General features: G+C 39.5%; 2 protein-coding genes across 2 annotated transcripts; one reads left to right on the top strand and one right to left on the bottom strand.

Moving 5' to 3' along the window:
• Window positions 1–2,235: 2,235 nt before the first annotated feature.
• LOC119078700 (ribonucleoside-diphosphate reductase large subunit) lies at window positions 2,236–5,201 on the top strand. The gene is made up of 4 exons (XM_037186363.1): window positions 2,236–2,499; window positions 2,571–2,659; window positions 2,733–2,910; window positions 2,972–5,201. Exons 1-4 carry the CDS (start codon window positions 2,481–2,483, stop codon window positions 5,080–5,082), a joined length of 2,397 nt encoding a protein of 798 aa, XP_037042258.1. The 5' UTR covers window positions 2,236–2,480; the 3' UTR covers window positions 5,083–5,201.
• A 4,709-nt stretch (window positions 5,202–9,910) lies between these two features.
• On the bottom strand, window positions 9,911–12,872 carry LOC119078699 (ribonucleoside-diphosphate reductase large subunit-like). Its single transcript, XM_037186362.1, has 4 exons — window positions 12,689–12,872; window positions 12,528–12,616; window positions 12,168–12,345; window positions 9,911–12,103 (listed from the first exon to the last, which is right to left on the bottom strand). The coding sequence occupies exons 1-4, from the start codon at window positions 12,705–12,707 to the stop codon at window positions 10,026–10,028; spliced, it is 2,364 nt and encodes a 787-aa protein (XP_037042257.1). The 5' UTR covers window positions 12,708–12,872; the 3' UTR covers window positions 9,911–10,025.
• Between the last annotated feature and the right edge of the window lie 1,817 nt (window positions 12,873–14,689).

The following is a 14,689-nucleotide window of genomic DNA, read 5'->3' as shown; positions in this document are numbered from 1 at the left end:
TTAGTTTGTCGCTTTTTGGCAACTATTTCCCACGTCGAAACATGCTGCAATGGAATTGAAAAATAACGGACAATCGTGGAATTATTTCAGAAATTCGTGAAATTGTAGAAATTAATTATTGGAATTATAGGAATAGTCCGGCAAGTAAAGATATTCATCCGGTAATTATAGCAATAAAAGGAATGGAAAGCAATTAAAAGGAATAAGTAATTGAATTGCTACCATTTTAGCCAGTCGATAGAATGTTATGATGAAACAGAAGAAGATATTTTGACAAGTATCCCAAGGCAAGTTAAAAACAAGGCATCAGAACAGTCGGAGCGTTTGCTGCGACTTAGCCCCGTACAACCCGTAATCCTATTTCGTCCGCAACCATAATACGTCCGTAGCCCTAATAAGCCCGGAACCCTAATACGTCTACAACCCTCTAATGCGTCTGTTACCAAAATGCAAGTCAAGTTGGGCATTGTCAAATTTACTGAAACTGTTCATTTTTTAAATTGCGCATAGCGCAATTACGAAAGCCCGTACGAAGTACCTTTCAAATAAAACCAACAATTTACGACACTATTTTAGAAACCCAAAATTTTTTGCCAACTTTCCATTGGGTATTCAATTACCTCTCAAATGAAACAAAAACTAGCAAAATCGGTTGAGATTTACTCGATTTATGTGCAAAGAGCACTTAGGGCCGAGTCGCGGCCTTAGTGCAAGGGCTAAAATTTGAAACTTTTTTTTGCCATCATTCTATTCGGCATTCAATTATCTCTCAAATGAAACAAAAAATAGCAAAATCGGATGAGATTTACTCGATTTATGTGCAAAAAACACTTAGGGCCGAGTAGCGGCCTTAGTCCAAGGGCCCAAATTTGAAACTTTTTTCGCCATCATTCTATTCGGCATTCAATTATCTCTCAAATGAAACAAAAACTAGCAAAATCGGATGAGATTTACTCGGTTTATGTGCAAAAAACACTTAGGGCCGAGTAGCGGCCTTAGTCTAAGGGCCCTAATTTGAAACTTTTTTCGTCACGTTCTTTTCGGTATTCAATTCCCTTCCATAAAAAACTAAATCTAGCAAAATCGAATGAGATTTACTCGATTTATGTGCAAAAAACACTTAGGGCCGAGTAACGACCTTTGAGCCCTCGCAACAAGCCCACGTTGCATCTTACCCAAAAACAATGTTCAGCAACTTTGTTCTACTCGTCAATACCTTTCATTTGATATATCACAAGCAGCTATTGATTGCGTATTTCGGTAGATATCGTCGAAAGACTGAAAAACACCTATAGGGCCCTAGCTCTGGAGGGGCCGACCCTACCATGCCCATTTTCGAACTTGACCTTACTTTTGTCCATACCAATCGGGGAAAAAAAGAATTTTGGAAAAAGGTTGTGATTTACTCAAGCTAGAGGGGTCACGGACGGACGGACGGACGGACGGACGGACGGACATTTTTTTTATTGCGGATTCGTCATCTATGAACATAACCAAATGCTTTGCCCTTACTGTCTGCTTCCAATTCGACGTGTTACAAACGGCATATTAATCTTATAAGCCCCCAGTACTTCGTACGGGGCTAAAAACTGGACTTCTGTCCTCTCGCTCTCAACGTACCACGTTGAAAGAGAAGCAAATACTTTGACAAGTACCCCAAGGCAAGTTATAATAACTAGTCTTCGGTTTTCTCGCTCTGATCATAACAGTCTATTCCCCCTCGCGTATTTTACAACAGGAAGCCATTCCCATTCAGGCGGGAATAATTGAAAACATTTCGTTAAAACTATACAACCACAATATACCAGCAGATTTACCAAATAGAACATGCATCGTAGCTATTGTTGTTCGTCCTTTTTGAAGGTTTGTCATAAATTAGTCAAAATACTGAAATGGTTGCTAGTTCTGTCAACTTTAAATAATGTTTTCGCAACAAGTGACGAAAAGTAGGACTTTCCGTTGCCTTTATTGCGAAAAACGTTGTACACTACTCGATGATAAATGTTTTTTTAGGCCAACACGATGTGCAATGTCACACTCGGCCTTCGGCTTCGAGTGACAATCTTCACATCGAGTGCCTAAAAAAGCATTTATCACTCGGCTGTATAAATAACTATTGTCAAATTGAGGATATAAAATAAACTCTAATGATCCGAAAGGAAAACTAGCACACAGCCAGTTAAACTCTCTAAATTGTTACAAAAAAACTCCTATTTTCAAATCAGATTCGCAACCTCTCGACCAACGTTCAGTTCAGTTATCGCAGTTAACTTGTAACTAAACTCATTCACTCGCACAACAATTAACACTGATCCTGCGTTGAAGTTTGCCAAGCGCGGGAACTTACTGTTGCAATATTATTCGCAATTTGGAATAAGAAAGCGTTCAGACAGTTTTCCTTTATCTTTTTTTAACCAAGTCATTTTTTGTGATTTTTCATTTTTTTCGCTTTTATATTTTGAGTTATTGTTTAAGTGACGATGTATGTTGTTAAAAGAGGTACGTAACTAGACGACTTTTATTATTACTACCACTCGCAACCAATGGCATGTATGAAATTTACCTTTTAGATGGCCGGAAGGAGGATGTACACTGCGAGAAAATATCGTCTCGGATTCACAAACTTTGTTATGGCCTCAATATGGACTTCGTTTCGCCTGTGAGTTCACCACAATAGACCAAAACTTTTGTTGTCGCGTCAAGCTCACGTTCCATTGATTTTTTCCGTCTAGGAACTTATCCAAACCAAGGTCGTTAAGGGATTATTCAGTGGTGTTACGACAGTTGAACTGGATAATCTGGCAGCTGAAACCGCTGCTACGATGACCACCGATCATGCTGATTATGCAACATTAGCTGCCCGTATATCTGTCTCAAATTTGCATAAGGAAACAAAGAAACCATTTTCGGGTACGCATCGCACTTACATCAAACAGTCTACGAGCAATTACTACTCTCATTTCCCGTTTAGATGTCATTGATGATCTGTACAACATGGAAAATGCAATCGTCAAGCGGAAAACCCCAATGATCTCAGACTTCCATCACGGCATAATCATGAAAAATGCCGACCGACTCAACTCTGCCGTCATCTACGATCGCGACTTCAGTTACAGCTACTTCGGAATCAAAACGTTGGAACGATCCTATCTGTTGAGAATCAATGGCAAAATTGTCGAACGTCCTCAGCACATGCTGATGAGAGTTGCGATCGGTATTCATGGCGAAGATTTGGATGCGGCCATCGAAACGTACAATCTTCTGTCGGAAAGGTTTTTCACTCACGCTTCACCAACGCTTTTTGCGGCTGCTACACCTCGCCCACAATTGAGCTCATGTTTTTTGCTGTCGACCAACGAGGACAGCATCGATGGCATTTACGACACGTTGACCCAATGTGCATTGATCTCCAAATCGGCTGGTGGCATCGGTCTCAACATTCATAACATTCGAGCGAAAGGCAGTCCGATTGGTGCCTCTGGTAAAACGGCTGATGGCCTGGTGCCAATTTTACGAGTGTTCAACAATACGGCCCGATATGTCGATCAGGGCGGAAACAAGCGTCCCGGCGCGTTTGCAATGTACGTCGAACCGTGGCATGCGGACATTTTCGATTTTCTCAATTTGAAAAAGAACACGGGCGAAGAGAAGAAACGCGCCAGAGACCTGTTCTATGCACTGTGGATTCCCGACCTGTTCATGAAACGAGTTGAAGCGAACGAAGATTGGAGTTTGATGTGTCCGCAACTGTGTCCGGGATTGTTTGATGTGTGGGGCGATGAGTTTGAGAAACTCTATACGAAATATGAGTCCGAAGGTCGTGCTTCACGTGTTGTTAAGGCCCAGGCTCTATGGTTTGCCATTATCGAATCACAAACGGAAACCGGCACACCGTACATGTTGTACAAAGATGCTTGCAATGGAAAAAGTAACCAGCAGAACATCGGTACCATTCGATGCAGTAACCTATGCACAGAGATCGTGGAGTATTCTTCGAAGGACGAAATTGCCGTTTGTAATTTGGCGTCAATCGCACTGAATATGTTCGTCAAACCTGACCGTACGTATGACTTCCAGAAGTTGAAGGAGGTAACTAAAACCGTGACTAAAAACCTCAACAAAATCATTGACGTAAACTACTACCCGGTACCAGAGGCTAAACGCTCCAATATGCGTCATCGACCAATTGGCATCGGTGTTCAAGGTTTGGCCGATGCATTCATTTTGATGAAATATCCGTACGAAAGCGACAAAGCGCAGTTGCTAAACCAGCAAATTTTCGAGACCATCTACTACGGCGCTCTGGAAGCGAGTTGTGAATTGGCCGAGAAATACGGTGTGTACGAAACGTATGCCGGTTGTCCGGTGAGCAAAGGAATTTTGCAGTACGAAATGTGGCAAAAGACACCAACCGATCTGTGGGACTGGGCCGAACTGAAAAAGAAGATTGCCCAGCACGGTGTCCGTAATTCATTGCTGGTAGCCCCAATGCCAACTGCATCCACAGCACAGATTTTGGGTAACAATGAATCCTTCGAACCGTACACTTCGAACATCTACAACCGGCGAGTGCTTTCCGGTGAATTCCAAGTCGTAAACCATCATCTCATCAAAGATCTGTCCGAATTGGGTCTGTGGAACGACGATATGAAAAACTTGATCATTGCCCACAACGGTTCCATTCAAGCGATCGATGTTATTCCCAGTGAGATACGAGAACTCTACAAAACCGTTTGGGAAATATCCGTGAAAACATCCATGAAAATGGCTGCCGATCGTGGGGCATTCATCGATCAGAGTCAATCATTCAACATACACGTCGCCGAGCCCAACTATGGCAAATTGACGTCGATTCATTTCTACGGCTGGAAATTGGGACTCAAAACGGGAATGTACTATTTGCGAACAAAACCGGCAGCGGCACCAATTCAATTCACCGTCGACAAGAGTCGCCTAACTGCCAATTCGAAGGTGCATCCGGTTGACAAAGAAAATGTGGATGTGAATGGCCTGGATCGGAGAATGGCAGACATGGTTTGCTCGCTGCAGAATAAGGACGATTGCATTTCATGTGGATCGTAGTGCATGGTCGACCTTTTTGTGTATCAATTAGCTTAAGTACATTTCTGCACTTTCTTCCATATCATTTCAATAAAAATCTTTCAGACTATGAAGCAATACCAAAATTTACCAAAGTATTTCATTGATCGAACTAGAAGGTATTTAGCTTGGATCATCGCTTGGGTTGAGACAATTTAAGAAATCATTCACTTTAAGATGACCTGTTTTCAACGGAAATTTTGCGCTCAAAAGAAAATCTTCAAATTCGTTGAAAGTTCCTAAAATATTCCTAAGAAATGAAAGAAAATCCAGTTGCACTCAAAATACACGATTAGCTGCACCTCGCTGGTTTAAAGCAATTTTTCTCAGACGAAAATATGTCACGTCTTATGCTTTAAGTGTCGTTAAGTGATCGATAAAAAATCTTTCATTAGTTTTTCTATATGCAGAGCAAAGCCCTAATTTCACTAATTTCCCAAAATTTAGCTTTTAGGGAAAATGTGAGAAAACTTGTGAGAAAGTTACTCATTTCGTTTCAGCAGTTTTTCACCTGGTCTACTCTTTTACGTCTTTTGACTGTCCACTAGCAGTGCATGCGTGCAATTATTAACAAGTACTTTTTTCTCATACAAACAGGTGAAACGAAATGAATGACTTGATTCACAGTCGCTGACTGTAAGAAAAAAATTTCTCAAAAATAGTCTCTGATTTGGTTATAAGAGAACACTAGCCAGAGCTTTCTTTTTCATCGTCATTCATCGAAAACGTACATGTGACCGTAAGGCCGTTAATGCTGATGAGTTCATACCTTTTAAAACTTAAGCAAAACTTCAAGAAATTTTAAAAAGAAAAACTGTTATTCATCTGTTATCGACAAGTAAACGCCGACGACCTTATATGGAAAAACGTACGCTAAAACAGATGAAGTAAAAGATTTTTGTTTCAATGTTTTGAATATTCTGAGATCAAAAGAAGTAATAGAACCGACTATATACTGCAAAGCAATGGTGAAATAGTTATTTACATAACAAGGGATAAAAAGTTGGAAAGTAGAGTTTCGTGTGAATTTTGTTGATCCGAGGTTGTTTTGTTGTTTTTATCCCGAGTTATGAAATGGATTTTGTGCCACCGAGAATTGAAATACGACTCTTTTCAGCACTCATTTTAGTGTTGTAAAGTGACTTATTTCAGCACCCGTTTGATGTGATATTACAACACTCAAAGCAGTGTTGATATGAAATTTGTATGAGTTGTTACACCATTCGTTTGAGAAAATGCAAAGCAATGTGATCGATCAAATTTGAAGAGTGATTGTTTACAATGAAAATTATGATTTTTTGTGCTATTGTCTATTTCAATTCTCGGTTGGCGCAAAGCATGATGTGTTACACGTATTGTAATGAGATTTTTTCAGCACACGACCCAATTTTCCTTACTCGCTCCGCTGTAGCATGTAATAGTACATTACTATACCAGTGAAGAGCTGAAGCCCTCGGATACTTTTACTCATCTGGATACGAGATATCAAATTATTTCACGTGTAAAGTATAACGTTTTACTTTACGAGCGAGGGAAAAGGTTTTCACTAGTGAGGGAATAGCCACTTTACCTCACTAGTGTAAAGATAATTATTTGCATCATCGACTAATGGGAATTCTAAGTTTGTTTGAAAGATTCCAAAATTCCAAGATTCTAAGAATAGTAAAAAAAATCAATTTCAACTTAATGTTTGAAAATTCTTGAAAATCTCGAAATTTGGAAAATTCCAAAAAATAGGCTCGAAATTCTAGAATTTACAAAAATTTACTAGAATTGCAGGAATTTTCAAATTTTTAAAAGAGATATCGTGGAATCTTCGAACAATCGGCTAGCCATGCCATCCGGATTTTTAACGCGTATGGTACCCATCGAATCCTTGCTTCATTATCAAGCAACTCTGGAAAATAAATTTAAGGTAAAAAAATGAAAGTGGTCGACAACCAGTCGAAAGTTCTTTGGAGCACTAGGTGACATTTTAGAAATTGCCCTATCTCTTATTAATAGACCAAATAGACCCTTCAGCGCAAGTTTCTATATTTTTATTAAGTACCGATCCTAAGCCTTCCTATTGAACCCTAAACCGTCAACAGTACAGTCAACAGCCCGACGTATTTGATTATGTGATCGGCCTAGTCTAGCACTACAATCCCCTAAAATTTGAACGAAGTCGACCCTTTATTACCCGAGATAATCAGGATGAAAAAATTTCCACCTGAAAACCACCGATTTTTCAAACAGCTCTACCATGAAAACGACAATTCCGAGAGAGGCGGAGATATACCTCGTTGAACTTGTAATGAAGCAAGGATTCGATGGGTACCATACTCGTCAAAAAATCCAGATACGTTAAATTTGTCCTCCATACAAATTTTTTGAAAATTTCGCGATATCACTCTTAAACAGTTTTAATTCTTTAAATTCTCTAAATTTTTGAAAAATTCATGAAAATTGCAATTGCATGAAGTCGAAGAGTTGTTCAATTTATCATTTTATCACGACGCATCCAATATACTGCTAAATTGTACCGAAAATGTTCAACATTAAGCTGAATAAGCAGGATTTCGCGATGAAAACAACCATCTAGTGAGAGTATGCGGTACGTGTACAAAGAAATATGAGATTAATCAACAATTTTCAGTTGATTTAAAAAATTAATGTTTGTAATGTGATCGTGATCTTGGATAGCAAAATCTAATCTCGAAATTAATATTGCGTAAACAAACGTCTATCATTTAACCATCTCGGATATCATAGCACTGCTATCATTCAAGATAAATTAACAAAACAAAATAGTTGATATTGAAACCAACATCAAAAATAATGAAATCTTATTGAGGAAATTCATGGGTGCACGGTGCAATTTTACAGACGAAGAGTCAAACGTTCTTGTAACATTAGATGGACAAAGCGTCCAGTGACAAAAACAAGCGATTTTTCATAGCTAATTCGGTAATTCATGGCTAAGTGACTCTGTGGGACTCTTTTCAAAAACAGCCTTACCGAAACCGCATTTTTCAGTGGACGCTTGAAAAATTTGACTATTTAGATAAACTTCTAGCAGTTTCTCTGTTGAAAGTTTTGGTTTTTGGGACTTATGTATGAGAACAACAGTATCAGAGAGCGTATGATTTCTGTCATTCTTCTCACAAAAGCAATATAATTATCAAATCTATTCCAATTCTTTCGGGAGATAAAAGGAACGGAACAAACGCACTACTTGTTGGATTTCCAATTGAATGATCAAGTAATCCTATGCTCTAGACTAGTGTGCCTTGAAGAAAATGTATCAGAATCTTCACTTCTTTTATATTAGTCAAACTATTTGGACGTTCCTTTAATAAATTCCCTTTGTATAAAACCAAGTCTTGTGATTTACTGCCCTGGAATTATTGAGAATCTAACAGGTTATGGGCCCAGATAACGCAGGAAGAGAAAGAATGTAAGAGACAAAAATATTACGGCCGGAAAGTTGATAAATTTAATTGAATTGAATTGAATCGTGTCGTACAGATTTCAATATGGACAATACTTTTGGAAATCGAGGATGATTGCAAAACGGAATCGCGATGGAATTGGAACTGTGTTGGGATGGTACTGGAATTGGAACGGTGTCAGTGGTGTTGGGAGTGGCGCACGCCATAGTCCAGCTGATATTCGTGAAGTGTTGAAAAGAAGAATTGAAGGAAGGAATCCATTAACGAATTTCGAATGGAACGTGGTCAGTTTTGAGTTTGAGCAAGAAATTTGAGCATTGGAAACGGCAATAGGATTGAGCAACAGAATTGAGCTGTGGAGCAATAGATTTGAGCAACAGATTTGAGTCAGAAGTATAGCAACAGAATTGAGCAATAGAACAGAAATTTGATCTCGAATTAACGTCTGGAAGTTAATGGATTTGAAATTGGGAAATATGGATTTTGGCCACAGCAAGGAGAAGGATGGCGAAATCGAACGTATTGAAAACTACAACTGTGTGGAAGTGGATTGTGTGTTGAGTTAATTTGATTAAGGAGGTGTCAAAATATTGTTCTAGAAAGGTGTTACTTGATTATTCAATTGAGGAGGTGTGTTGGATTTCCAATTGAATGATCAAGTAATCCTATGCTCTAGAATAGTGTGCCTTGAAGAAAATGTATCAGAATCTTCACTTCTTTTATATTAGTCAAACTATTTGGACGTTCCTTTAATAAATTCCCTTTGTATAAAACCAAGTCTTGTGATTTACTGCCCTGGAATTATTGAGAATCTAACACTACTTGCACTGCGGACTTGACAATGACATGAAATGTATCTTAATTGTGGGAATTTGCTTTTAAAAGTGTAAGTCGAATGTTACACTGTCCAATAATTGTGGTATCTAAAATCCTGATAGGCAAAATCTGGCGCGTTAACCGAACCGAAAATTTTGGTTTTCAAGATGACAAAGCTGAGCCTAAAGGTTTTAAGTCCGATTTTAAGTATTTGACGTACTTAACAAGATGAAGGTAGATTCGTCAAGATAGATAGGCTTTGAGTGAATGGAAAATGTACGCGAATCAGAAATTTTGGGTTTTCTGAGACCCCACACTTGAGTTCCTAAATCTGTTGTTTTAATACGGAGCTAAGCGTTCGGGTTTTACTCTTACCTTACCTCTATTTCTATTCACGTTCTCAGCCAGATTGTACTGCATTTTATCACTGTATTCCTCCAACAATCTCATTCGAATACCCCACAAATGAAAATGCAAAATGTATCGTCACGTCTATGGATTATAATAAATTGTCGAAAAAAAATAGGGATACGACAGCCGGTAGGTAGGTTACTTAAAAAGAATAATAATAAAAAAAATAAGTCGAATGAACGCGAATTAAAATCATTTCCATTGATGCGACGAGATGTTATTGTCGAAAAAAATTTCCTAAAGAATTAGCCTCAATCCTCCTCATCATGATCCACACGACAGGCAGGCATCCTTATTCTCCAACGAACAAACCATATCACCCAAACGTTTCTCTTTGGCGCGTTTCTCTTCCGTCGTTTCGGTGATTTGCTTAGCCATCATCGGCGTACGACTGGGCGACGCATCTTTGGTCGTCTGCAGACGATACAGGCCAGTCTTCAAACCCAAATTCCATCCGTAGAAATGCATGGAAGTGATTTTACCGTACGTCGGAGCGTTCATGTAAATGTTGAACGATTGACTTTGATCGATAAATGCTCCGCGATCGGCTGCCATTTTCATTAAATTTTTGACGGACAGTTCATAAACGGTTTTGTACAACTCGCGAATGTTGGCTGGAATAACGTTTATCGCTTGAATGGATCCATTCGCCGACAGAATTTTGTTTTTTATGTCTTCCGTCCAGAGATTCAGGTCGGCCAAATCTTTGATCAGTAAGTGATTCACAAGCTTGATGTCACTGCTGCCGACACGTTCAAAATGAATGTTCGATAGAAGCGGTTCGAATGACTGATTGCATGCGATTATGTGAGATGTGGCAGTGGTGGATCCGGCAGCCACCAGCAAGGAATTACGGACGCCGTGGCTCATTATCTTGGATTTGAGTGATTGCCAGTCCCACAAATTAGTCGGAGTTTTGTTCCACATGTCGTACTGAAGAATGCCTTTGCTTACCGGACTGTCTTTGTAGGAAGAATATGTTCCGTATTTCTCGGCTAGTTCGCAGCTAGCTTCTAAGGCTCCGTAGTAAATGGTCTCGAAAATTTGTTGATTAAGTAGATGAGCCGCTTCGGATTCATGTGGCAGTCGCATTATGATAAAAGCATCAGCTAGTCCTTGCACACCAATAGCAATTGCCCTATACTTTTCCTTAGCAACTGATTCAGCTCCCGGCGCAGAATACGCATTGCTATCGATGATTTTGTTGAGATTGTGGGTGAGAGTTTTCGCGATTTCTTTGAGTTTAACAAAGTCAAATTTACGATTTTTCGTCACAATTTTACTCAATGTAATGACTCCGGACGGGCATGATGCCGGCTCCTGTTCGGACGAATTATGAAGAATTTCCGTGCCAACGTTACTGCACCGCATCGTGCCGGCATTCTGTTGGTTACTTTTCCGATTGCAGGTGTCTTTGTACAACAGAAACGGAGCACCGGTATCAGTTTGTGACGAAACAATAGCAGCCCACAGATCTTGTGCCTTCATTTTGCGAATAAATCGTCCCTCTGCTTCGTATTTTAGATAAAGTATGTCGAATTCATCGCCCCAAACGTTGTACAAGCCGGGACATTCGTGCGGACACATCAAACTCCAATCACCATTGCTCTCCACACGCTTCATAAACAGATCCGGTATCCAAAGACCGTACGACAATTCGGTGGCACGAATTTCATCCTTCCCCGTACTTTTGCCCAGCTCTAAGAAATCCAAAACGTCGGCATGCCATGGCTCAACGAAAACGCCGACTGGTGACTTAGTCTCACCAGTGTTGAACATCAAAGCATTGTTGTTGTAGACACGTAGAAGCGGAACCAAACCATTCGAAATTCCGTTCGTTCCAGCTATGTAGCTGCCCTTGGCCCGGATACAATGCACATTAAATCCAACGTCAGCCGTGGCGGAAAGTTTACCGCATTCCTTCAAACTGTAGTAGATGCCATTGATGCTGTCGTCTTTCATTGCAACCAAATACGACGACGCCAGTTGAGCGTTGTTCGTCGCGGCACCCGATAGCGTCGATATTGAATGTGACATAAAATTCTCCGACAGAAGTTTATATGTCTGAATGGCGGCATCGATGTCACTGCCATGGATACCAATGGCAACTCTCATCAGCATATGTTGCGGTCGTTCAACCGTTTTCCCATTGATCTTGAGCAAGCACGACCGTTCCAGTGTTCTGAAGCCGAAGTAGCTGTAGCTGAAATCACGGTCGTAAATGATTTCCGAATTCAATCGATTCGAATTGGTCCGGATGATGTTGTAATGGAATTCGGATATGAGTGGTGCTGGCTCTTCCAGAACGGGTTTCTTGGCATGATACAAATCGTGCATGACATCTGGAAATGGTCAAACGAGTTAGGATATAAGGGCCGTTACTGTTGCTGTAGTCTTTGGACTGACCGGAAAATTGTTTTTTCGTTTCCTTGTGCAGATTTGATACGACGATGCGGGCAGCCAACTGGGCATAGTCTGCATGGTTCGTTGACATAGTAGCAGCAACATCTGCCGCTAAACTGTCCAATTCAGCTGTGGTCACTCCATTGTAAAGCCCTTTCACCACCTTTGATTTGATGGCCACCTGTGAACCATAATTTGGTCGTAAGTTAAATCCAAGGACAGATGGGCAATTATCGTTTAATGAGACGGACGAAGGACATAAATATTTACACAAAGGAATGTTCAAACAACAATGAAAGCGTCGTACGCGCCTAAACTACGTTCATTTAAAAGCACTCGAAATCAATCAAATAAATCATTTACCGGATCAACGAAGTCCATGTTCAGACCATAGCACAATTTCTGGATGCGAGACGTTATTTTATCACAGTTTACGGCCTCTTTCCGGCCACCTGAAATACAATTTCCATATTTCGTTGGATTGTGCAATTTGAAGGATCAAAATTAACGCCCATCCAGCTTACCTCTTTTCACGACAAACATTTTGACAACAAGAATTTCTAATGCAACACTCTTTACACGAGAAATAAACGAATTTTTAAGGAAACCTGTCCTGTTTTACGATAGAAATTCAGATTTACGATGGGAGTTTATTCGGGCGACCAAGGTATTGTTGAGGTTATGACGCAAACTTTGGCGCTATTGAAAATGACACTTGACAGCAGACCAGTGTGACCAGTTAAATTGAAAAAGGAGTCCGGTCAGTGTAGTGTTGTGGGTTTAATAATTAGTTTAATGCTGATCAGTACCGACAGGAATTGAAATCAGGGTCTAATTTTCACTTAGGAAATCACACAGCACTGCTCCAAGAAACTCACCTTTCGATGATTTTCGTTGAGAGGTGAGTTTGTTTATATGAAATCGCTATTTCTTCCGCTCCATACAAATTTTAACATTAGACCATATCTATAGAGTGTTATGGTGAAAGAGAAGAAGAGATTTCGACAAGTGCCCCAAGGCAAGTTAAAATAAACTGGTCTCCGGTCCAGGTCCTCTTGCTCTCAACGTACCACTTTGAAAGAGAAGCAAATACTTTGACAAGTACCCCAAGGCAAGTTATAATAACTAGTCTTCTGTTTTCTCGCTCTGATCATAACAGTCTATAGAGTATGCTTTCATTGCATTACTGCACAGTATAATAGTATAACTTTCTTGTTGGATTAAAATGCAGGTTTAGTTTAGCTGAACCATTTTCTACTGAGTGCTGTTTCAATCAACATATTTGATGCTATTTATACTGTTTGCAGTGCATTTGGTAAGATGTACAAAAACCAAAGTTAAAATTTGATTTTCACCACTCGCATGAATCCTTATAAAATACAACAAATCGACTTACTTACTTACTTACCTCTTACTAGCTGTAGGACAGGTTTTAGATTTAAATTTTTATCTTTTTTAAGAATTCTAAAAGAACTTCGCAGGTGCATACAGCTTCAGATTTATAAGTCAACGAAAGTCAACTTTGTATTGTAAAGTATAGTTTCCACTTAAAAAGAGCACTCCGTTTAGCCTCCGTTTACATGACAGTTGTAAAATTGAACAAAAGAACTGTCACGCAAAAGGAGTGGAAATTGAATTTATTTCAATTTTTTACTCCGTTTACGTGACAGTTCCTTTGTTCTATTTTACAACTGTCATGTAAACGGAGTCTAAACAGAGTGCTCTTTTTAAGTGGAAACTATACTTAAGTAATCTTTCCTACAGGATATGCGAAAGGCTTTGACTTTCGGTCGACTCGGTGAGGGCAAAATAGTCTTTTGTGTACCTGATTTGCACGATTGATTTTAGGTAGTTTCGCGAGTTGTAGTTCGAACGGAGTGAGGCTTACAAGCGAAAGTTCCTAAAATCAATCGTGCAAATCAGGTACACATGTGAGTTTTCATGCAAAGGGCCGAAAACTCTAGAGAAAATCAAAAATTACCCTCATTTTCGGCCCGAAGCATGAAAAAGTCATTTGCGTATCTGTTTTGTTTTGTACGATTGATTTTAGGCAATTTCGCGAGAGCGTGAAAGTGCTTAAAAACAATCGTTGTAAGCTAACAGGCTTTAGAAAAGCCTTCGTTTTCGGCCCAGAAACATGAGACATATTTTCCTGTGACTAAAATTTATCTTTCATTTAATACCGCTGTATGGTAAGATCAGTTGTGTTTATACCGAATAGAAAGATGAATTGAATTGTTTACACAAACAACTGATATTCGAATATATTCATTTGAGTGTGATTTTAGTCAAATGAAACATTGTTTTTCGTAACAAGTGACGAAAAGTAGGACAAAAGTAGTATAAACCTCGATGAATGATAAATTCTTTTTTAGGCGCACGATGTGTATTGTCACACTCGGCCAAGGGTGTGACACTATTCACGCTCTTCACATATATTTTTTGTCGAAGTGATGCACTCGGCCCACGGCCTCTAGTGACAATCTTCACATCTAGTGCCTAAAAAAGCATTTATCACTCGGTTG

The sequence above is a fragment of the Bradysia coprophila genome, unplaced genomic scaffold, assembly GCF_014529535.1.
Source record: "Bradysia coprophila strain Holo2 unplaced genomic scaffold, BU_Bcop_v1 contig_297, whole genome shotgun sequence".
NCBI lineage: Eukaryota > Metazoa > Arthropoda > Insecta > Diptera > Sciaridae > Bradysia > Bradysia coprophila.
Note: the sequence above shows the minus strand (reverse complement) of the source record. Positions and strands in the feature narration are given on the sequence as shown.

Excerpts from the sequence above, each read along its gene's own strand:
- LOC119078699 (XM_037186362.1), bottom strand. Across the intron at positions 12,346-12,527 it reads ACATGGACTTCGTTGATCCG|GTGGCCATCAAATCAAAGGT; the intron begins GTAAATGATTTA and ends TATGGTTCACAG. Across the intron at positions 12,104-12,167 it reads AACGAAAAAACAATTTTCCG|ATGTCATGCACGATTTGTAT; the intron begins GTCAGTCCAAAG and ends GACCATTTCCAG.
- LOC119078700 (XM_037186363.1), top strand. Across the intron at positions 2,660-2,732 it reads ATATGGACTTCGTTTCGCCT|GAACTTATCCAAACCAAGGT; the intron begins GTGAGTTCACCA and ends TTTTCCGTCTAG. Across the intron at positions 2,911-2,971 it reads AACAAAGAAACCATTTTCGG|ATGTCATTGATGATCTGTAC; the intron begins GTACGCATCGCA and ends TTTCCCGTTTAG.